We start from the raw sequence: 24,463 nt of genomic DNA, 5'->3' as shown, positions 1-24,463 counted from the left end.
TTATGTAGCACTACAAGGTGTACGCAGTGCTGTACAGATACACACAGAAGACAGTGACCTGCAGGAGCTAGGAGCTGGTGTATATGCGGATGTATATGCTGGTGTATATGCTGATGTATATGCTTATTCCTCAACACCCCAGTCCCATTCACAAGCTGTGACAGACTCTTGGAGCCAGAGCTTGGCGGTTTTCATTACCTCATTATATGAAAATGCTAACAAACGGATTCGCCCCCATAGGAAAAAGATAAATAACAGTCTACACAAATGGTGTAATCATTCCACGAATGGACAGCAGCTGGCTGATTTGTGGAACTCACTAGAAAGCTGCGACAGACTTAACCCATCAAGCAATTTAAGTCATTCCTTCTAACTTGTCTACCCCTTGGTTTTCAGTGCTCTACAGCCTAGAAGTGACCACATGAATAAGGCCCTTGAATACATTGTGGGGCCTGCGACCTTAAGCATCGCACGCCTGCCCCCAGCTGGAAAACGGTTCTTAGTTCACTGAATGAAGGGAAATCAGAAGCAATCAAACCTGTTACTAGTCGCACAACTCCCATGGCTAATGAAACTATTGCCTTTTCTTTTTTTTTTTTCCTCCTGGCCTTTAAGGTAAAAAAAAAAAAGTTATCCCGATCATAAACTCAGCTAACACTCTCAGTAACTTCCCAACACCGTAGGAATACTTTAGCACTCATTAATGAGGTGGAAATTTCTCTAAAATCTCACCATGCAACCTGGTCGATCCAAATTCGTCATCAAATAAATCAGAGTAAATTCCCTGTAGCGATCAAAGCATCAGATTCCACTGTGCCAGCTGTTAAATGGTACAGAAAAAAAACAAACCTACCCTTCATCTGAGAGAAGGCTATCTCGGGATGCGGCTATGCTGCTGCTCCGGTGTGGTCTTCGAGTTTTAGCGGACGGTGGTTCTGATATGCTGTCACACGTTCCCTTTAAAAAAAAAAAAAAAAAAAAAGAGATAGATTTGCTGTATATTGTAAGTTGAGAGGGTGCTGTACGTTACGTTTCTAATTATATAAGATGGTGGGGTTTCAATCTGCAGTCCCAGAGGGGCTGCAAACGGTTCTGGTTTTCGGGACATCCTTGATGAATATAAGCCAGTACACAGAAGATTCACCATTTTACTTACAAGCTTCTCAAAATGGTATTACCTGTTTCCCCCGACCTCCCCTGCAGCCCCTTTCGTCCTCTCATTTTATCTCTGTCTTTCTTCCAGGTTTCCTTGGGTGGAGTAAGGATTCAGGGTGCAACATTTCTGTGAAGTGTACTGGTTGGTTTTGCCCTCTAGTACAGTCATTCCCAAAACGGTCCATGAGGCCGGGTTTTTCAGGCAATCCACGACAAATCTACAAATCTACGTGCATGGGCATAGTCCAAGAACCAAGTTGATCTGGAGTTTCATCGCTTGCAAATCTCTCTCATGCATATTCGTTGTGGATATCGTGAAAAACTGACCAGCTGGGCGGCACGCGAGGACTGGTTTGGGAAGCGCTGCCCTACAGCGAGGGTTTCTCAGCACCGGTCCTCCAAACTCCACAAACAAGTCTGAGTGTTTTTTCCACAGTTACCAAGACATGCAGATCAACTTGGTTCTTGGACTACGCCCATGCACATACAGCCATAGGGCAATTTTCCAAAGCAGTTCTTGAGGGTAAGAAACATTTTTCTGGCATTAATTGTCCGTCTGAAAATTGCCCAGTCTCGGTGCGGCTAAGAGCATGCAGGGTGTTTAACGACTTGCGGAATTTAACAACACGGGCCCTTCCAGAGGGGCATGAGGATCAGGAGGGAGGAGGCCCGCACCCAGACGGCATTTTCAAATCTCTGCACATACTTTCCAAGCAAAATTCTACCCCTAGAAAAAGCAGGCGTACGTGACCTGCGTGTATGACACTTTGTGCCCGCTGAAAGTTTCGAAGTGAACGCATGCGCATACTTTTGCTTTGAAAATTGGTGCAAAGCCCACGGGTAAAAAAGTATGCACGGTCTTTGTCCCAATGTGGACAGTGTTATCCCACCCCCCAGGCCACCAGCCAAGGGCTTTTTGTGACCCTTGAGGACCGCAGCTGAGAATCCCTGGTAAAGCATTTTTCTCATCTGAATCGGCTCTTTCCCCTAAGGGGGGGAGTCCATTTTTCTTCTGCCTAATCCTCCCCAGATCTGTTATTAAGTTTTCCAGCTCTGGATGAACCTGTTCCTGGAGGTTTCGTCATACTCTATAATGGGTCTAATGGCTGGGATTATTGCAATTGATTTTATTAGGAAAAGAGCAGATTACATGCAGACGTCTTATGTAGGCACAAAGTGCAAGCCTGCTACGTAAACAAAAAGATACTGCAAACCTTGGTAAGACTATGAATTGTATTTATTAAAGAGTGGGTTTAAAGTCACTTTTTAATGTATGTTAATGTGTGAGTATGTTAGTTTACCCCTTTTAATTTAAAAAACAAATAGTCTATTCTTAGTAAATAAGTCATACCTTTAAAACATTCGTTAGACTAAAAAATGAAGACATATTTTTATGGTTACTTCATAAAATGTTGTGTCCTGTAAATGAGTATTTTTGCTCAAGTTGGCTTTTCTCCGTAAACCACTGTTTCCCAAGCCACAGCCCACTGATGCGCCTTCAGACCTGATCCGGTGCACCATGGAAAAAAGTCAACACCGCCTGATGCTCACATCCACACACCTGGGCTCTGCTCACTGCATCTCTCAGCAGTGGTGGCTCTTAAGCATGGAGAAGCCTCCTCTCTCAGAACGTGTGTAACTAATTATGCATGCCTCGTCTTCCTAGCTAGAGCATGTGTGATAATTAATGGGCAGCAGGCAGGGCACGGATAGCTGTGGCCTACTTTGGTTGGCACACACAGTACATACGGCACCTTCTCATTCGCCCCTTTCTCAGCCTCCTCCTTTAAACCCTTCCAGCCTCTGTCTTATCCCCAGGCTGAGAGAAACAAGAAGAATGTGCACTTTGTACTCAATGTGATTCACTCTGTGTTCGAAGCAGCAATGAAGGCGCTCTGGCAGCCACATGCAGCAGCCAAAGTAACTAACTTAACTGGCTGCCCGCATCACATTGACTTCTATAGAGGAAGCTGGTACATTGTGAAAAGTTCATGTCTGTCTCCACCCACTTTCTCCTTTTGTTTTAAAGTCTGGAAGAGACTGGTGGGGCTATTAGTGCTTCCCTAGTTCCCTGGCTCTTCTTTGGACTATGAATCCTCTCCATATCTGCACTGTGTGCCTTGGGCTTCAAAGGTTTGGGAAGCATTGCCTTAAACATGGTGGTAATAATAGCTGGCTGGTCTGTAGTGTCCACCATACATACATGAAAAGTACACTAAGCCAACAGCACACCCAATCCCCCTCCCAGCTTAGAATTCTCTTTCAGAGAAGCACCTCTGACTATTGCCCGGGTTCTGCTCCCAGCAGCATCCCAAAGATTGCCCATTCATCCTGGAGACCCCAGGACAATCCTGAAGGCTAGGCAACCCTATCCGTCGTGTTTATATCTTGCCAGAGGGCATGATACACGGCAAGAAACTTGGAGATTGCACGGAGCCAATTTTCATCCTATGAGTCACAGAGTAATTCCAGTCACTAGTGAGGAGGAGTGGGAGGCATAACTTGAAAATGTGTCCCCCTTTGCAGCACTAGGTGCCATTCGAACACAGTTTCTCATAAGGGTCAGATACTGGTTTAATTTTATTTGCCACTTATCTGCAGCTTGAATTGTTCTCTGTAACTGTCTGATATGCGAGCTTAGGGACAGCAGAGTAATACCTTAGTTCTCCTATCTGCAAGGGATGGACAGTCAGCAGGTCATGCTTTGGGATTCTCAACCTCATTCATTTGGGTATCACGGTTGAACCTTTTCATAAGGGTTGGGGGTGTTAAGCACCACACCATTTCACGAGCAATGGTACTATCAAAGATATCAGAAAATACAAAGTGTACTCAGCCATGGCAGTGGCCACCATCCTGTCCACTTACTTTCTGTTTAATGGTGGCCATAATGTCCCGCAGGTCATGAGAAGGGACCGAGCGCTCCATATACACCTCAAACTTTGGATGGCACATCAGTACATTGAGCATCTTCCGGCCATAGAACCTGGTGAGGCACACGTGCACGGACATGAACATTAGTGACCATGAAGGAAGAAGAATGCAGCAAACAAATTTGATTTATTCATGTCAAAAAAAAAAAAAGTAGAATTTTTTTTCTAGACATGTGATTTCTTGAAATCAGAACAAGGAGTGCAAAGGTTAAGGATATATCAGAATTTTTAAGTTAAATAAAAGAAGCTTCAAGCTAGAAGCCAATTTTAGAGTACTACTCTTAGTCCTACAAAAGAATTAATTTCCAGTGTTGCGTGAGATACAAAACATTACAAGAAGCTGTTTTCTTCTGTCATCACCTTTGTAGACAGATAAGACACGCTAGACTAGATAAATACTATAGGACAGGATGCAGAGATACTTGGAAATGAAATATGGCATCACAGAACACGATATGCACACACACAAAAAAAAAAATCCTGTAATTTGCAGGCACGATTTATGTATACACCCTGTAATAAATTCCCCAAGGAAACCAAAGCATTTACTGTATTAATGTTTCTCCTCTGACCATGTAAAAAGGTGGTTACAGAAGAACAGAAAGTCTTTAATAATTCCTCCATGGAAGTCAGGGCATTTATTTGCAGTCTCTAATGCTGTGGAGCCCCTGTATTATCCCAGCTCTGCAGAAAATGGGTGAATCGGGACTAAGGCAACATGAGGATGAATTTTCCAAAGGAATACCGGGCTACACCTGACATGGAAAATCCCCCCCCTCCCCCACTGACCATCTGAATGTGTCTGCCCAAATTTAGCCAGTCAAAAAGATTCTCCCAGTGCAATTTTAGTGCGAACCAGCTAAATTTAGCCGGACAACTCCAGTTGTGCAAATGGCTGCCCTAAATCTATCTAGTAGGGTTCCCAACTCACCCCAGGTTGACTGAACAAGCTAATCTAGTCCTCGTTTTGCTCCATGGCATACATGGAATTGTAGTTCTGACTGTCTAAGAGAAATCAACGAGACAATCAGAACTACAACTTGATATATGTGTGCCTGAAATCAACACAGAATTCTGGCTTAGGCCAAGCCGCAAAGGAGTCTGGGTATATGAAATTCTGGCCATGAGAACCTCAAATTGACCCTAGCTTGGAGAGACTCTGGGAGACATCTGGACTGCATTTGGAGCTGTTCAAATATGATGGAGGGTCATGAGGTCACACGGAGCATATGGACGAGGTTACATTCTCACAGGATACTCTCTCGACCTCAGGGGCCCAGTGAAGCTGGAGTTTTCTAATTCCCCCTGAGGATGAAAGATTGACAGGACAAAGAACTAACAGAAGATTGACAGTGAGCAGCAAGCACGTGGGCCTCAACTGGGCCTCAAGGTGGGAGGGGGGAACAGGGTACTTAGATTTTAGTTTGTCTTATTTGGACATGAGACACGAGGAACGTGATCCTCCCATATATTCAAGCACTACGGGGATTGAGACTGTCTGTGTTATCTATAAAAAAAAAAAAAAGAGGACTTTACTCATGTATGGGGAGACACACAGGAGTAGTTCTGTAAAGATGGAACTACTACTCCGTATCTCCCAGAGGTACCAGGATTGCTTTTTGATATGCAATAATAAACTTAAATTTGTTTCTGATACATTTGGTGTGGTACCTTTGTGTTCATCGGGCAGCGCCGTTAAGCTAATTTAATGCTTAAACTGCATACATGTCACGGGGCAAAATCACAGTAACATAGTAATGTTCTTGTAATAATGTTCCTTGTAATAATGTTCAATGGTTGATTGTTATTGTTCAATGTAAAAAAAACCCAGGTCTAACCTCCCAGACCAGGGCAACCTTTTTGTTACTTGTAAACCGGATTGATTTGTATTGCATACAGGAATTCCGGTATATAAAAGAATTAAAATAAATAAAATAAATAAATAATGGTGGCAGAAAAAGACCAAATGGTCCATCCAGTCTGCCCAGCAAGTTTCTTATGGAAGTAATTGCTGCTCCATGCAGGTTGCCCCCATTATTCTGTAAAGGGTAGTAACCGCCACTCTGGGTAGGTTACCCCTAAGTCTTATCTTAAGGGTAGTAATATTTACAATCAAAACCAAGCAACTGTCAAACCCATAACAAAATTACTGCTAGCAACATTTTTACAATGTGAGCAGCCTTCTTTATAATTGAGACAATGCTGCTTGGATGTGCTTTGCTTTTGAACTTAGCCATAGATGCAGTACTGTGCTTTTTTTTTCCCCTAATGTCTGTGTATCAGTACCCTAGACGGTAAAAATCAGAGCCCAGTGTTGGCTGTTGTCTGAATCCAATTCCCTTTTTTACCTTCCTATCCCCTGTCCCCCTCGAAGCAGAGAGCGATGTTGCAGTTGTTTCAAAAGAATTGAGGTTAATTGGAATAGGATGGAAATCCCCAAGCTCTCCACTAAGGGTATCAACTGCCACTCCATGCTGGTTACCCCCTAATCCCGGCACTTTATTCTTCGTTTCCACCCTCTATAGCCTTTAGGGATCCAGTGTTTATCCCATGCCTTTTTTAATTTGTTTACTATTTTCGTCCTCACCACCTCTTCCGGAAGGGCATTCCAGGCATCCAACACCCTCTTCGTGAAGAAATATTTCCTAATGTTAGTTCTGAGTCTTCCCGTTTGGAGTTTCATTTCGTGAACCCTAGTTCTACTGCTTCCTTTCTAAACGGAAAACGTTCGAAGTTCATGCATCATTAAAACCAGGGCAGGGGCAGTCTGCTCGGTTTACCTGGGTGAGTTGGTGATCTTAGCCGGTGACCACACACCAGGGTTTCTTCCAGAACCCTGCAATCAAGGGCCCTTCTCCTGCCCAGTAGATGTGTCATGTTAGCCTCCCTAACGTGTGTAACGTTGGACACAGGCATTCCAACTCTTTGAAAATGTGGCCCTATGGCTTTTTCCAGCTGCAGGTTTACCAAAAATCCCACTGACCAAGCAGTGATTCCCAATCCATTCCTGCCGGCACATTCACCCAGTCTGCTTTTTTGGAAACCCTCAATAAATGTGCCCGAGATATAGATGCACACAATCGAGGAAGTGCATGCCCAGGATCTCTCAGGTATATTCACTGTATGCTTTAAAGGTATCATTACTGGCTGGCCTGCTGGCTCGGGGGTAGTGTAGTACTCTGCCTACATGGAAGACTTGGGTTCGATTCCTGGGCTAGGACTGCTGATCGCCCAGAGCTGAAGATGCTGGAAAGGTAGTGTTCACACAGCCCCTGGGAGGGTATCTCAGCCATCATGCAATGGCAACATCTAGTGGGCACATTTAGGGTCTGTGTTAGCTGTGTTCCACAGAAAGGTGCGGTGGAAGCCTCTCCCCATCCCTCAGCCAAGGATTGTTCCTGTTGATGGCTGGGCTAAGTTGGGAGGGGGATATAGAAATAGAAAAATATTGTAAATGAAGGCTCATGGTACCATAACACAATAGAGGCAGGTTCTGAGTGAGCAGGAAGTCCATAGGATCAACAGAAATGGACATCACAGCCTAGCAAGACTCCGGTTTTCTCCAGCACCAAGACCACTAATAGAAATGCAGCACATATTCACACGGAGATTTCTATTTCCCATTTCTGGTTTTCTCAGTTTCTGTCGCCTTCTCCCAGAATAACAGCATTTCAACAAAAATATCTGAAAAATAAAATCCCTTAAGACGATATGTCTCAGCCACTGGTCTGGGGACAGACAGCGGTCCCCAGCAGCATTTTTTTGCTGGTCCACAGAGCGGCAGTCATTGCAGGAGGAAGCGGCCCTGTGCTGCGGCCGCACAAATCCCAGCTCCTACACCCAATGATCATGAGTGGGACACTCTCTGCTGCCCTGAACGTCCAGTCCAAAATGTCCTGGCAGCGCTGCGCACTGCTGTGGCTTCTGGAGGCTGGGACGGGCTGCTGACACTCTCCGGGCTCTTCGTTACTGCTGGCACTGAACAACTGATTGGGCCAGCAGACTGAACAGAAACATGGGGGGCTCAGTTGAGCCTCAGACTGCCCCCATTCTGGCTTTATAAATAAACAAAATAAGCCCCACAGGGTTGCTGGTTATGCAGCCATGAAGGCTACAGCAAGCATCAGGCCTTTTAAAGGGGCCCTCCTGACACCAAGTACTGTTCAGCCTTTGGTACATTATGGCCTGGAATGAGAAGACCTGAATGTTTTCCCTTCCGCTGCTCTGGGTGCAAGCAGCGGAGTTCCCATGCCATCATTCTTGTAATAAAAAACATTAGGGGTAGTTGGGTTGAGATTGGGAAAGATTCCTGAAAAGGGGGGGAGGGCGTGTATGCCCTCTCTCTTTAGGTATCTCCCCCCAAATCGACCAGTCACCCGGTCCCTGGTATAAAAAAGGTTGAGGAAATACTTCCCCGGGAGAGTGTTCAAGGGATGCATGAAATCTACAGCACACAAAAGGTGCACAGTATGATCCTATATTTTATTTATTTACTTATTTTATATTCTGTCATTCGGTGTAACCATCACAACGGTTTACAAACAGCAATAAAATTACAATAAAATAACTAAAATCACATTTATACAAAATAAAATAAAAATATTAAAATAAAAAAAATTAAGATACAATAACATAGCTTAATATCATTACAATAAATATAAAATACAATAAGATTATACTTGAGAGCATAAAAGCAAGGAAGAACAGTAATTGGTAAAATGAGTATAATTTCTAAACTAAAAATCATTGTAACATGAGGGAAGAAGCCACTTCCTACCCACATCATTCCTCTCCATGGAGTTGAAGGGCTCTCAAATATCTACTGCCCAAGTCATTTACCCATGCAGACCTCAAAGGAATTACTCTATTAAATATTTATTTTAAACATTTCTAGACCTCCTAACCTCCTTAATAAGCAGTTTACAATAAAAACATTCCCAATTAAGACAAATAATAAAACAGACATAAAATCAATACAAAATAAAAACAACCAAAAACATTGAACCACACAAACATAGAACATACACTTTAGACTTACAGTATGGAACTCTGCGTTGATATAAAAATTCAACGCCTTAATCCTGTCTTAATTACCACAAGTGTTCAATAACAATTTTGTGTAGATTTTACCTCTCCCATATTGAAAGCTTCTAGAAACAAATGCGCTCTCACCAGTTTTCTAAACTTGAGAAGACAAGATTCAGATTTAATGGGACCTGGTATGGCACTCCAACTTGCCAGACCGTGCACGTAAAAGACGCTCCCATACCTCATCCAATCTCTTTCTCCATAACCTTCAAAACCATTGCCCTCTTGCATGTCTTTTCCCCCAGATTTTTCACTTCCACAGGCTTCAGTTGCATCATTCTCCGTGCTAGGACTAACAGAATAGCCTAGCCAGTGGCAGCTCAGCATGCCGGCGAGTGGGAGACCAGGAATGGTTTCTGGACTCAGCTCCTCGGGCTGGTCGTTGCTGGGGGTGCTGTGGAGGCCGCATTCACAGCCCCTGGGGATTACGGAGGCTTGTAGCCATTGTGCAAGAGTAACACCCGGAGGCTGGCCCTAGAGCGCACGTGTGCCAGATCCCACTGGGAACCGCAGCCCGTGCCTCTCAGCTAGAAGGGCGTCGCAGCGGTGCTTGGTCTGGCTGGGATGGGGAATAAACTGGGTGGAAACTAGGTCTCGTGGTACTACGGTCCTAGCGTGACAGGCCCTGACTGAGCTTGAAAGCACAAAACAAGTCCCACGCAGTGGCTTGGCAGGTGGGGGGAGCCCGGGGATGGCAGCATTACCTCGTATCCTGGTGCCCATCCTGGGTGAGCTTCACCATCATCCGCAGGAGCAGCTCTGTGTTGTCTTTGGTCCCCGCGAGAAGCTTGTCTGCTCCGAGCTGTTCCACCACATAGAGCAGGTGCTCCGCGCTACACCTCCTGACAGAACTGTTACGGTGGCTGCAAAACAATCATCGGGTCCATCACAGAAACAAGGACATGCAAATTCCAAACATCCTCTTATTTAGCCAACAGAATTATTATTTCACCTAAATAGTGGTTTTTTTTTACTCCACGGCATCGCTGAAGCTGAGCACCGTTCGCCGTCCACTTCTCCTTCTCAAAGGAAATTCTCCCCCCCACCCCCCCCAAAAATCCCAAACTGTTAAGATTTCCATTATTATTCCTTTTTTTTTGGATAAAGCTGTGTGGTTGCCGTGTTAGTCCGTCTAATTGCATGGATATAAAGGTTAAGGAATAAAAAAAAAACAACAAAATCTATAAGGTGATCCTTTTTTATTGGACAAACAATATAATTTTTGGCTAGCTTTCGAGAGCTAATACTCCCTTCCTCAGGTCAGGTCCTCTTGCTCATTCTGTGATGACCTGGAGAAGAGAGTATCAGCTTCATAGGGGTCTGGATGTCATAGAGGTAGGCTGGGCAAACTGGGTGGACTCATTGGTCAAACTATTGCCTGGCATGTGCTCACGTATTAAAATCTACCTCGCTGCGCACATTAAAGCCCGCAACTTCCTAAGGACAGGGGCCGGCCAATGGCACGGATACCCTGTCATATGGTAAGGGCAAAGGGCCATCAGCGCCATCTTTATGAGTGTCAGCCGACGGCCTGAGAATGGGAGATTGCTCCCGGGACCACCACTAGACCACCAGGTATGTTTTGGGGGGGGATCGGGAGGGGTTTTTTTTTGTTTTTTTTATCGGGCCATCGGCGCCATTTTTGAGTGGCAGCCAAAATGGCGCCGATGGACTGAGAGCGGGAGATCGGTCCCCGTGCCCCCACTGGACCACCAGGTACTCGTAAAAAGTTTTGGGGGGGGTTTGGGAGGGTGGGGGAAGGTAAGGGATTCGTTTTATAGGGTCGGGGTGGGTTTAGGGGGGTTTTTTGTGTGCCGGTTTTCCCCACCCTCCCCCCTCCCCCGATTTACGATTTTTCATGATAAATCGGGGGAATTTCTATTGTATCGCGACTCAACGATTTTTGACGATTTAAAATATATCTGACGATTGTTTTAAATCGTCGAAAAAATGATTCACATCCCTAATAATAATAATACCTTCAGCCCAGTAAATAACTGAACTACCACCTACCTCACGCCTCCTGTCAGTGCAGACAGCGCTTTCGAAGGGGACACATTCTCCACCATGATTCCTAGGGACCTGTCCGACTCTTCCCGAATGAATTCATTTGAATCTCCCGTCTTGTGGAGGAGCATCCGGGTGACCTCTTCCACCTCTTGGTCCATATTTTTCTTCATGGCCAGGAAGAGTTCACCAAGAGACCTTATAGCATGGCGGGACACCTTGGAGCGCAGATTGCTGACCTGGCCAGGGGACAGGAAGCAGGAGAAGTGTACATTGCATGGCTCACGTACAAACGCTAGATAGAACAGCCACTGTAGCAATTGTCTCTGACAGGGGAAATGCATTATTGACCAATATTAATTCACCAAAAATGTCAATACTCGCAATAAAACAGTTTCATAGCTGTTTTCCTATGCTTGAGAAGCAAAATACCAATAGGGGGCTTATTCTCAGTTGACTTTTCCAACTAGTTATGCATTCATGGTATGTATGCTTTAGTCAGTCAGCTTGCTGGTTTCTTGTACGTACATCCTATAATACAAACATTCACCTTTCAGTGTCTTATCTAAAGATGTAGAATGCCCATAAATGTTTTAACTTAATGAGAAACATCCTACCTCCCTTGTGACTGCCAGGGACACGTCGTGAAGTCTGCAAAGGAGGACATCAGAGTGATAGACTGCCAGGCGTCGCACGCTGTGGAGTCCCTTCTCCTTCTGTTCCCTTGGAGACAAGTGCCAGACTTGTAAATTCAGGACTGGAACACTAGTGGCACAGCACAGCTTTCTGTTTAATAAAGATCCCTAGGAAGAACTGAAGCCTGCAGTACTCTCTTCTTCCAGGGTCCTGTCTCCTCTTCATTTAGCCGTTGGAGTGTCGCATCTAAAGCTGGTTAGAGTACGATGTGCACTATGCAGCATTCCAGTGATTTTATCATAAGGACTTCCCAGCAATTTATCAAAGTCTATTTTTTACATTTAAAAGCAGAATCATGGAGGAATTAGCTAGGCAGAGGCGTACCTAGAGTATTTGGCACCTGGGGCGGATACTCCTTTGGGGACCCCCATCCCAATATATAATTTTAAAATTTCCTAAACATCGATAAAATATTTCAAAACAGCAGGCATCAAATAACACCCAATAATTAAAACTAATATGGATTTTAAAAATCTCCCTCTCTCCATATCGGTCATGCTAAGATGTTGTAGACTGGGGCACGCATACACACACACACACACACACACACAATACGCTCCCTCTCTCTCATACACACACATACATGCTTGGTGAGAGACAGAGGGAGCATATGTGTGTGTGAGACACACACCCACACACTTTCTTTGTGTCTCTCTCACACATTAAAACACACACACACACATCCTCTATTTCTCTCTCTCACGCACACATGCAGACAAAAACTGAACTGGAAACTACAAGCCAGATTCTGTATGCAGTGCAACAATGGAAAAGCAAAAAATTGCTATTCCTCAAAACAATACAATCAAAAAATATCAATCAGAATAGTAAAACCATACTAAAAAATATACATTTCAAAAGAGAGCTAATGATTTCCTAAACATTGATTAAATATTTCAAAAAAAACAGCAGCCATCAAATAACACCCAGTAATTAAAACTAATAAGGATTTTAAAAATCCCCTCATTCTCCATACCTGTCACCCTGAGATTGTCATGGACTGGAGGTACACACACACACACACAGAGACACAAGCAAAATGTGCTCCCTCCGACTCACATACACATACATGTTTGGTGAGAGACAGAGGTAGCTTGAGTGTGTGTGTGTGTGAGACAGACACACGTTTCCTCCATCTCTCTCACACATAAGTTTCCTTTGTATCTCTCACACATGATTCCTGTCTCACCCAGGCACACACACACATGCTTCCTCTCTCACCTCCACCCCCAGGCACCCTCTCATATATATACACAAGCACTCACTCACTCACTCTTCTATACACTCACCGTCTCAATCACACACAGGCATCCTATCATACACACACGCACACACACACTCATCCTCTCACTTTCACACAAGCTCACACACATCATGGTCTCCTGTTGTCTTCATACCGTGGCAGGATGAGCTCCACCATGGCCCAAGGGCCTCCTGCTAACTTCGGGCCATATGGCCCACCGATCTTCCAGCTTGGGGGGGAGAGGGGGGGGGGAAGGGAGCGGAAGCTGTGCGCGGGAGGGCATGCGTGCACGCCTGTGTACAGCTTCCGCTGCCTCCCCCCACAAGCAGGAAGATCGGTGGGCCGTTACAGCAGCAGGAGAGGCCTCGGGCCGCCAGCTGGTTAGGCTCCGCTGGCAGCCCGCAGCCTCTCCTGCTGCCGCCGCCTCCCCGGCTGTGCCACTCCAGGCCTGTTCCCTTCGGCTGGCAGGGCTGCGGGCTCCCTGCCGGCCCACTGCTCCTGGCTGGAACGTTTCTTCTTCCCGGGTGACGACAAGAGGTTGATTGGTTGCACAGTCACTGGCACCCGCCTCCTTGTCACCTGGGGCAGACCTCCCTCCTCTCCCCCCCCCCCCCTTAGCACGCCTCTGCAGCTAGGAAACTTTAAATCACATCACAGTGCAGGATGCACTTGAGGGGTAGTTTTGTGAACGCCCACATTGGTGCAAAGGTTGGCGGGCACTTTTCACCTGCAGACCTTACTCCAGTTTTCGAAGGGAAAGTATGCCCGTGCGCTCTCTCCAGCACGCACCTACTTTTGAAAATGCAAAAGCATGCACGAGGCTCCAAGCCCCACCCTAACCCTGCCCACAAGACCGACCCTTCACACCGCGGGGAAAACGTATGGGCGCGTCGGCCCACCGCGCGTGCCTTCGCCTACATATCGGGGAGGAGCCACAGAAAAAGCACCGTCTTACCCAGGGAAATGACTTGGCAAATTCCCCTCCCTACACGGTCTTTATCAGAAAATCTCAGATCTAGGAGAAAATCTGCCCGCCCGCTGCTTTCGGAGTTTTCACGATGGAAACCAGACTTAATAATGACCAGAACGAGAGAGCGTTTGGGGCTGCTTTTTTAAATTTTTTTAAAATGTTGGTCATTGTATGAGACCAAACTAAAGGAAATTCACAGAAATGCCGTTGTTCGGAGCCTGGTAAATCTTTCCAGGACCCTTCATCCCATTACGAGTTCCCTGGTAACCTGGATGACTCAGGCAGTACTGTAACAGCATTGTAACCCCACTGTAATAGTGGTCAGTCTCATGCATTTGTGCTATGAAATATGTGGTGAGAGTATTAAGGGCAAAGACACAAAGTGTTCTGTGCTTCATCATTGGTTTGCTACTCATATTAAAAAGAGTTCTAATTCCATAGTATTGAACAAAATGAAAAAGCCACCAAGAGTGTCTGGATATTATTAATAAGAGAAATACTGGATTTATAAGTTAAATAAATACTCTTTGACCAGTAGGGCAAATGTGCCAGAAAGTACACATTCGTGATTTTGTAAGTTTCTTTTTGGACATTTTGTATGGACTTCTTGTAGCTGGATTTTGTTTTAAGCATAGAAAAGATTTTTTGAAAGTGACATTTGAGCAAATGTGTGTATGTCACCGGATGAGTTTTGTAGACAAGGGTTTGTGCGCGAGTTGATCTTGTAACCTCTCGCAAGCGCGCCTCTAGCATGGAACGCCGTTAGTTTGGCCAGCATTCCCTCCCCTTAACACAGAAACAACGGCAGAAGACGACCAAACGGCCCATCCAGTCTGCCCAGCAAGTATGCTCTTCTGGCCATAGTGCAAAGATTTGAAGAATGCTTTGACATTTTGGCTTTGCCCTTCCTGCAACTCATTGGAGAGTTCATTTAAAATGGAGCGTGGTGGCCTGGTTCTGCTACAGTTTTCCTTTCTGAGCACGGGGGCCACGGGTGTCCTTTACTTGCCCAGGGGTCGTGCAACCAGTTCACTCATTTGCCCAGTATCCCTTGATGGTCCTGGAACCTTATTAAGTTTTATATAGTCTAGTTCTTTTTTCACCCAAACCAATGTTCCCAAAATCGCATGGCATCTAATGGGCAGAACCCAATACCCTTGTAGGATAAGCTTCCTCGATCATCTGTTCGAAAACGATTCTCTAATCTCTGTGCCTATTCCCAGCAAATATGCTTTCCACTTCGTTTACAAAGTGGCCTACAGCATCCCTCCTCATCCTTTTATTATTCATATGCTTGAAAGGAACGTTCGGGGCTGTTTTTGATGAGTATGGCAGTTAGTGGACAAGTTATCTGGATAAATAACCCGCTGAATATACTTGCTTAACATCATCCCGGCTACATGCTGGACGTGCTGGGAGCAGGTAGGCGGTTCAGTTCCCTTGCTCCCAGCAGGGTTTCTGAGGGTCCAGCGGGGTGGGGTAAATAGTATCGCGAGTGCTGGTGGGGAGGGGTGGCGGTTGGAAAGCTTTAATAGATGCCAAAACAGAAAAGGAGGGGGGTGGAAGCGATATGCAATCCCCATCCCCAAAAAAATCAAATTATCTTTGTTCCCGGGTGTCTGGGGACGAATGGAGTAGCTCGGCCCAATGTGGTCAACATGAATTTATTTGGGGGGGGGGGTTTGGAATTGAGCTGTTGGCACACAGAGGCCTTTTTTTTTTTTTTTTCTATTTTACAGTGCTGCTCACCCAGATATCTTTTAAAAGTAGATGGCTTGCCTGTGTCACTGAGGTTTGCATTGCTTGTGCCAACCGGATCAGTGCAATTTGCTGGCTGCTCACCAACGCCAGCTGCTGGGCCACTTGTTCTGTCACCATCCCCCAGGTTTTCTGCTGCTCCTTTTAAAAGATATCTGGGTAAGTAGAAAGTTATCCGGCCACACTAGGCCAGATAACTTTAGGCCTACTCTGAAGCAGGCCTAAAGTTATGCGACTGACCTAGCCAGATATATCTGATATTCAGCTAAGTTAGCCAGATAACTAAACCTCTTCCCAAATACCTCTTTTTTCATCCAGATATAATTTAGCTGGATAATGAGTTATCTGTCTAAATGGCTTTTGAATACTGAACTCGCTATTTTTAGTCACATTTTCTTTCACTGTTCCTTTTTATGTAGTCTGATCACTGTCTCACACTCCTTGTTCCATACTTGGTGGTTTCATAAGACTTATCTTTGTTCCTTCCTCTTTATTATAAAGGCGATTTCTTTTCTTGACTTGTTGATTGTGCCACATGGGATTTGCACTTCTGCTCTTACAGTTGTCTCCCAGGGGCATAGACACTTCTTGGAAACATTGTAAAATCTTTTTTAACTCTCTCTCATCTCCCTTTGGTGTCCTTTCCCATGAATTTGCGTCCCAGTACACCTTAGCCAACAGACTCTGGTAAGCTTAAGGTTGGTCCTTTTACATTTTAATAGCTTTGTTTTTCCACTTGTCTTTTCTATTTTTGTCCTCAAGATACAACAACACAAGTGTTTGTGAACTGATCCAGCACAGAAAAAAACCATAAAGGCTCTAATCAACATTTTTAGGGTCCTAAATAAGTTCATAATGAACTTGGAGAAGGTTGCTCGCGATGAGTTCAATGAGTGAGTACTGCACCCTGGAAGCCATGTTGGAAAAGGTACTCTCTTACACATTTTCTTTTTCTCTTTTCTTCTTTCTGCTCTAGAAATATCTGGAATAAGATTATCACATGACCTAGAATAAGACCCACATTTTAAATGATCCACCATTAGTTTACCTCTGAATAAAGAAAATATATATTTTTTTTCTCCAGAGTGCATAAGACGGCGAATTCATTGCAAAATTGAAGGATCCTACCTAGGAAGATATTAGCCCTCTCTTTCTTTCTCTCCAACATAAAGAGTTAAAGCAATTTGGCATCAGAAAGAATTATCCATCTGCCCTCCAGCCTGGAGGAGGTACAGCACCCTTCTCCTTACCAATCCTTATTATGGAGACACTTCAGGGCATCAATCAGTCCCTGCTCGGGATGGGAGAAAGGCCTCATTTCCAAGGAGTCTCCACTCTCAGAGCTGTCATCGTAGTCTGGAGAATCCAGAAGATTCACTGGCAGGGAATTAGCTAAATGTACAGTAAAGACACAAAATAAAACAAAAGCAGGAATATCAAATCGTTTCCTTTGACAACGAGGCAGAAAGACTTCTCTTAGGTTGAGAGAACACAAAAAAAATATATATATGCCACCATACTGAGTAATTTCTCTGTTACTAATTAGTTCCATGAAACCTCATTGTATGAACAACTTCTGCTATAACACCGTGTAGCATATTTTTAGCATATTTTAAACTAAGGACTTTTTCAGTGAATGCTGGTCTTGTGAAAGCTGAGCTAAGATAATTAGAGAGTCTCTTCGTCTATGCAATCCCAGCCGTGGAGCAACTTGCATGTTTTCCCACAGTCTGTTCTGCTATGACCACTTTCTCCAATTTCAACAACCACTGTTTCCTAGGATTAGGACAGAAGTTAAGTTTCACTATCAGCTTAGTCCTGGGCCTCTCAGCAGAAGCTGCAAAATCTTCCAAACTATAGACGGGGGAGGGGGGGGTTATGATCTGATGGCTCCACTTAAGACCCAAACTGTCAAAAATCACTTTAAGACTTGAACGTGATTGTGAGATGAGAAAGACAGGGTGCTGTGCTAGGTAAAGCATCTCTCTCATTCTGTGACGACTGGAAAATGCTTCTGAAAATAGAGCCTGGGGTCTTCATCAACCTCCCCCTATGTTCTCTTCCTCAGCCTACTGACTTGGTTTAAATTAATAGCCCTAAAAGTGCTAAGTTTTTAAATTCTTGACCTTTACAGTAAGGAGGAACATTTCAATGGGCCGCCCAGCAGCAAAGTGTGGAGTTATTTATGAACCCCAAGAAACTCTTTACCTTTCCTCAGCTCTCTTACCACTAGAGGGGGCTTTATTATAAAACACACCTGAAGAGTGTCGGCAGTTGCTGATGTCCTGACTCATGACGGGAATGCTGGGTAGAGAAGGCCTGTCAACTCGTTTCCTTAAGGTGACACTGCCAGTCGTTCTGTGAGGATCTTTCATGCTGACCGGTACTTGGATCACACCGTTGAGACTAAATGGGCCAGTGTCTGCTAAGTCTGCAAGAGAAGGTTTGGATCGGTACAAGCTTCTGATTCACCATTATTTGCAAAATCTCATGCATTTTTATTGCCTACATCCTGAAAACCAGATTGGTTAACTGTGCCTCCAGGACAGGGTTGGGAACCCTCAACCCAGTTGGAAACAACATTTTTTTTTTTTTTTGGAGCACGTAACTGCACTTTCAGCTTACTTTCCTGAGAGATGCCCTTAAAGTCCAAACTCTTCAAGGTCCGAAACTGCTGCTGGGACCACTCCTTTTCCTTCATTTGGCGCCGAAGTTCAATCTCTTCCATCTGCTTCTGGCGCATCTTGTCTTGGGCCGACTTGGATATGGTGACGTTGATCTGTACACATCACAAAACCCGGTTAATAACATCTCTGCAGTATAACCGGACAAGACAGACAGTGTGAAAGTGAAATTAAGACTAAGAGTAGCAGAAATCAATATTCATGTTCACTTACTACCCACATGGGGTTTCTGCCCATGCTGCATCTATATGGGGATCACTAAGGGGGTAAGAATCAAAGCCCTTTACATGCATAAACCCCGATTTCATACGAAATGTAAAGGGCTGTTCTAAAATTGACCCGGCCTCAATGCGTATAAAAGTAATCCAGTTTCATGCATATCTTTATGCACACCGAGGAGAGGCATTTTGGGAAGGGGTGGGGGGTGGAGTCAGCACTTATGCGCTTATGTTTTGATTTTAAAACTATCTGCATGAGTGTACACATATTAGTTATATCTCCTATTTGGAGGGCAGAGCTATGAGTGAATGTCTGCACCTTGTCAGCCAGTCATTAGCTCACTTTGAAAGTACTCGGTAAAGATGGCGTGTACATTGGTAAAGTCTATGTCTCTCAGGAAAGTAAGTCGACACTGCAGTAAAAGGAGAGAAATGATTGTAGTATACACTGACTTTACCACTAAGTGGGCTGTTCCAAAACCACCCTCCCTCCCTCTCTCCACATGGGGTCTTAGTCCAGGCTGTACCTGTCCAGGTTGCGTCAACCGGAAAGAAAATAATTGTTAATTTGAAAAACTTATATTCTATTGACAACTGTGCTTACAGCATTTAGTTATAAAACTCTGAACAGGAGGATTTCTTTTCCTTTTGTGAATGAAAGAAATCAAGTTTACTTTCCTGTATAGAGTTCATCTCTGCCTTCTAGACACAGTGAAGCTGACATTTTGGCTTGGAAAGAGCCCTAGTCAGGGTTAAGGGACGGGTACTCTTTCTGCATCTCTCAAATCTGAAGAATATGCTTTGAAGAAATGCAAATATACACAGAAACATAGAATTGGATGGCAAATTAAATGCACTGAGCCTCTGATCCTGCTGAACCTCCAGCTTAATCCTTGCTTTCCTACGCTTTCTGTTTTTGTGCCAGCCTTTCCATGAAGTAAAACCGCCATACATTACTCCTTAGACCAACTCTCTCTAAACTCGTTCTAGAACCTTTTTGGCCACCATTGTTGATATGCTTGAAGTTTTGGAATGTCTCTGTCATCCATTCTTCTCTATATATTTTCCCATTCAATGACATTATTTTGGTTACTCTCTTTTGCATTGCCTCTACTCTATGTCCCTCCAGAGATGCAGCCCCCAAAACTGAACACAGTGTTTCAGCTGAAGTCTCATCAGTGATCTGTGCAGGGGTATCACCTCATTTTCTGTTGGTTATTCTTCTCCCCATCTGTTCCAACATCCATGCCCAAATGCACTAGTCCTCTTGGGTTCTACATTCCAGATGTCTGACTTACCTATTTGTACCATATATTTTCTTGAATCCACCTTCATCTGGAATGTCCACACTGTTCTGTTGCATATCTTGGCATCATCTCTTCCAGACCCTCTGCAATATCTTTTAATAGATATTGAACAGAACTGGTTCTAGGACTGATACTTGGGGCACCCTAATGAACATCCTCCTCTCCTCATACCCTCCTCTGTTGCCTGTCACTCAACCAATTTTTAATCTGGTTTACCACCTGGTACTCTCAGGCTGCCTATTTTGTTTATGAATATCCTACATATAATGAATGATATTGAAAGTTACTAAAGTCCAAGTAGATCAAATTACTACTATTGCTCTTTATTGTTTCGATAATGCTATGATACATATGCAACTCTATACAGATTCACAAGAAATTCTGGTCTATGGCATTTTCAATCTAGTCAAGACACACATGCAAGACAAACGAGAGGCTTTGGGAAATCTATTAATTATAGGAAAATAGTTAACATCAGAGTTTAATATTTAAAAGCAACCTCAAAAAGATGGGTTTTTAGCAGAACTTGAATAAATACTCAATAAAATTCATTCTGTATTGTATACACTTCTTAAATATCTCACCAGAACTTATTTGAAACTAATATAACGGACCCTCATATAAGGAAATATTTGGCAATTATACTGAATCTGCCTTTAATTGTTCCATGATATAACCATAGGCTCCAATCCTCATCTTTTTATATTCTTTTAAATGAGCAATTAAAATGCAAATGTACTTATCCTTATAATCCCATCATTATAGGTCCCATAGGGTCCTCAGGTGGTAAACCGGATTAAAAACTGGTTGAGTGACAGGCAACAGAGGAGGGTGTGAGGAAAGGAGGATGTTCATTAGGGTGCCCCAAGTATCTGTCCCAGAACCATTTCTATTCGATATCTCCTAAAAGATACTGCAAGACTTGTAACAATGGGATTTAAGGATAAGTACATTTGCATTTTAATTGTACATGTAAAAGAATATAAAGAGAGATTCTATCATGGAACAGGTTCAGGCAAATTCGGCATAAGCACCAAACCATTCCTTACGCGAGGGTCCTTTATGCTGGTGAGATATTTAAGAAGTGTGTACACACAGGATGAATGTTTGAGTACATTATTATGAAGTTTCATCCATTTTATGGATTTTTCTTTTCAGCAGATCGTGAATATGACCAGAGAGGGAGCGTGATACACAGACTAAGGAAGGGCAGTCCGGGTTCACAGTGCAGCAAGGTGGAAAGCACAGAGAAGGCATGGAGAAGGGCACCGATAAGAGCAGTTTGCTCGACGAACTGAAGTAGTGAGGAGGGACGTAGAAGGAAATAAGACAGAATGAAGGCAGGTGTAGGCGAGAAGAAGAAGAAGCTTGAACTGTATGCGGCAGCAGATAGGGAGCCAATGTAGTGACTGGAGAAGAGGGGTCACACTGTCTTAATGACACTGGAGGAGGCTAAAGCCATGCTGGAGACCTGTAAAGAAGAGGTTGCAATACTCTAAGTGAAAGGTGATGAGGGAGTGGGTTAAAAAGGAAGAGAGGAATTGAGGTGATATTATAGAGGAAGAAATGACATTTTAGCAATGTTTTGGATGTGTGCAAAGAAGGAGTCAAAGATGACCCTATTGTACAGCTCTGGTTACAGGTTGAAGATTTTGAGAGGATGACCGCGTTATCCATGAACAAGAAAGAGGGCAAGGGGGAAGTTGATTTGGGAGGAAAGAAATGAAGTTTTGTCTTGGCCAGGTTAACTTTAAGATGGTGGCCCTGGACATCCAAGTGGTGATGTCTGACAAGCAGGCTGAGATCTGGGAGAGGATTCTCAATAAAAGTTTCGGTGTAGAGCAATAGATCTGAAAGTCATTGGCATAAAGATGATACTGAAAGCCATCACTAGTAGAGCAGTGGGCTACGACCCAGGAGACCAGGGTTCGAGTCCCACTGTTGCTCCTTGTGACCTTGGGCAAGTCACTTTACCCTCCATTGCCTCAGGTACAAACTTAGGGACAGATTTTCAAAGCCCTACATGCGTAAATCCAGGAGGGGTTACGCACGCCGGGCCTATTTTCAAAAGGCCCGGCGGTGAGCATAAAGACCTGGGACGCGTGTAAGTCCCGGGGCTTGAAAAAATGGGCGGTCCAGGGGCGTGGCCAGAGGCCTCTCCACGGCTGCTGGATCATCTGCCGGCAGTCAGCCAGCAGGCGTAACTTGTGAAATAAATGTACGGAGTTTTGTTTTTTTTTCGGGCTGGGGATCGGGACAGTTGGGGGGGGGGAAACGTGGAAAGCCAGCTGGTCTCCCTGAGGGCTCGACGCGTGCTAGGTGCACCCCCTTGCGCGCGCCGACCCCTGATTTTATATCATGCACGCGGCTGCGCACACATGTTATAAAATCGGGCGTACATTTGTGCGTGCCGGGTTGCGTGCACAAATGTACGCCGCGCGCGTACCTTTTAAAATCTTCCCCTTAGATTGTAAGCCCTCTGGGGATAGGGAAATACCTGAATGTAATCCACTTTGAAGTGCTGAAAAAAAAAGTGCAAAAAAGTGGAATATAAATCTAAATAAATACAAAAGTAAAATAAAAATAGTCAAAGAAATCATTCAGATCTTTTTGATGTGACCTCCCATGCTGCCTGGGATCCTGCAACCTGCTGAATTTGAGAATATTCCATAATCCTATCCATTAATAATGAATCCACTAATATCCTCAGCATCAAGGCCACCCTTCCCTGCTCTCACTTTTATAGAGAAGGGTTGTATTTTCTCACTTTTGGACTTTTTGAACCACTGCTGTCTCCAGCATGTGATTAAAGAGGATATTTCAGTGGTGCTGCCTGCACCTTGCCAAACTTCCTTTATATTTTATGATGTATCTTAAGTGGCCTATTGCCTTCTCCATTTTCAGTTTTCCTAGTTCCATAAGGAATCTCTCTTCTGTAAATGGAGTGAGATCCATTATTACTCCATTTTTGCTCCTATAACTCATTTTTTTTCCCTACCCATCTCTTTCTTTAATGAATACTGCATAAAAGAATTTGTCCAGGGGCCAGTCCAGTGGCTCAGTGCCATATTTTGTGCACTACCATGCACACAACCTGGGTTCAATTCCTAGAGTAGTTCTTTGTTTACAAGGCCAACTGTAACGATTCTGGCTGCTAGAAAGCCCCCTCCCACCAGCAGAGGTTCTCACTGAGCCATGCTTTCTCCCACTCCAGCCACCTACTTGATGGCTCCATGATGCAGTAAGGCCAGCCCTATTTAGCCTTGCCTCTCCCACAACTCGGTGCCTCTTCATTGAGTCACCTTGGCTTCTTGCATTGGCCCATCTTACCTTGCTACTGCGTGGCCACTGTGGCCTTCATGCCTCATCTTGCCTTGTCCTGTAGCTTTCATGGTCTCCTTGCCTTGTCTTGTGGCCTCCTATGCCTCCTTGCTTTGTTCTGCAGCCTTCTTGGCCTACTTGCCCTGCCTTATGGCCTTCAGGCCTTCCTGTCTCATTCTGCCTTGCCCTGTACAGTCTTTGTCTCCAGTTCGAGCTCTGCCTTCAATTCCAGCCCTTGTGTGCTGTTACTGCCCTGTCTCCAGTTCCAGTCCCATTCTCTAGTTCCTGGCCTTGCCTCTTGTTCCAGCTCTTACCTTCAGTTTCTACCAATCCCGAGCTCCTCCCTGGTTCGCCTAGGCTGCCTTTGCCTTGCCTTCCCTGTCAGCCTTCCTTGAATTAATCTTGTTGCTGACTCGGATTGTCTGTGGCCTTGACCTCACTTGTTCGCTGCCTGCCTTGACTTGGTGCTTGGAAACTGACTTTGTCTGAATGCTGCCTGCTTTGACCTCTGCTCCAGGAAATCCCTTCTGGCCACCAGAACCTGCAAATTCAACCCAAGGGGAAGTTGGCCAGTCAAGCATAAGATCCTGTCTGGCTCTGCCCAAGTGTTTGGTCCTATTCCTGTTGGGGGAATCCCCCATCCAGCTAATTCCCTTCCACATGACACTGAACGGGGCTGAAGATGCGGCAGAAGCCACATTCATAGCCACTGGAGTGGGATGGAGACCCAGTCATTGCTCAGTGGTACACAGTTATCACTCCATGGTGACACCTAGTGGCCAGACTTAGGATCTACATATGCCCGGTTCTGGTGAGAGCTGCTTTTTGCTGCTCCAGGTCTGTGATGGTGGGGCTGAATTGGAAGGAGGATATGAAAACAGAATTAAAACCCTGGGTAATTGTGAATGAAGACTCAGGGCACTATAGCCCAGTACAGGCTGGCAAAAAAGAGCATTTGTTCAGTATTTTCTCTATCCCCCCCCTCCACACTTCTTGCCTTCCCATCTAAGAGACTCACAATCCCATCCATGCACTTTCTCCTCTCTCTTAACGCATCCATAATAAAGGCCTTGATTCCTTGTT

The 24,463-nt window shown here is 44.7% G+C and overlaps 1 protein-coding gene across 20 annotated transcripts in view; it reads right to left on the bottom strand.

The window, feature by feature from the left end:
- The window catches only part of TOGARAM2 (TOG array regulator of axonemal microtubules 2), a 149,969-nt gene that overhangs the window by 48,328 nt on the left and 77,178 nt on the right, over positions 1 to 24,463 (bottom strand). For all 20 annotated transcript variants that reach the window (XM_029592985.1, XM_029592980.1, XM_029592975.1 and 17 more), the window contains 8 exons: positions 18,476 to 18,629; positions 18,108 to 18,281; positions 17,101 to 17,242; positions 11,801 to 11,906; positions 11,190 to 11,422; positions 9,881 to 10,039; positions 4,024 to 4,141; positions 854 to 957 (listed from right to left, as the gene is read on the bottom strand). In XM_029592985.1, coding sequence (XP_029448845.1) covers positions 854 to 957; positions 4,024 to 4,141; positions 9,881 to 10,039; positions 11,190 to 11,422; positions 11,801 to 11,906; positions 17,101 to 17,242; positions 18,108 to 18,281; positions 18,476 to 18,629 — 1,190 coding nt within the window. The remainder of the gene's footprint in view (positions 1 to 853; positions 958 to 4,023; positions 4,142 to 9,880; positions 10,040 to 11,189; positions 11,423 to 11,800; positions 11,907 to 17,100; positions 17,243 to 18,107; positions 18,282 to 18,475; positions 18,630 to 24,463) is intronic.

The sequence above is a fragment of the Rhinatrema bivittatum genome, chromosome 3 (assembly GCF_901001135.1).
Source record: "Rhinatrema bivittatum chromosome 3, aRhiBiv1.1, whole genome shotgun sequence".
NCBI lineage: Eukaryota > Metazoa > Chordata > Amphibia > Gymnophiona > Rhinatrematidae > Rhinatrema > Rhinatrema bivittatum.
The sequence above is the reverse complement of the archived record's forward strand: the minus strand, read 5'-3'. Positions and strand labels throughout refer to the sequence as shown.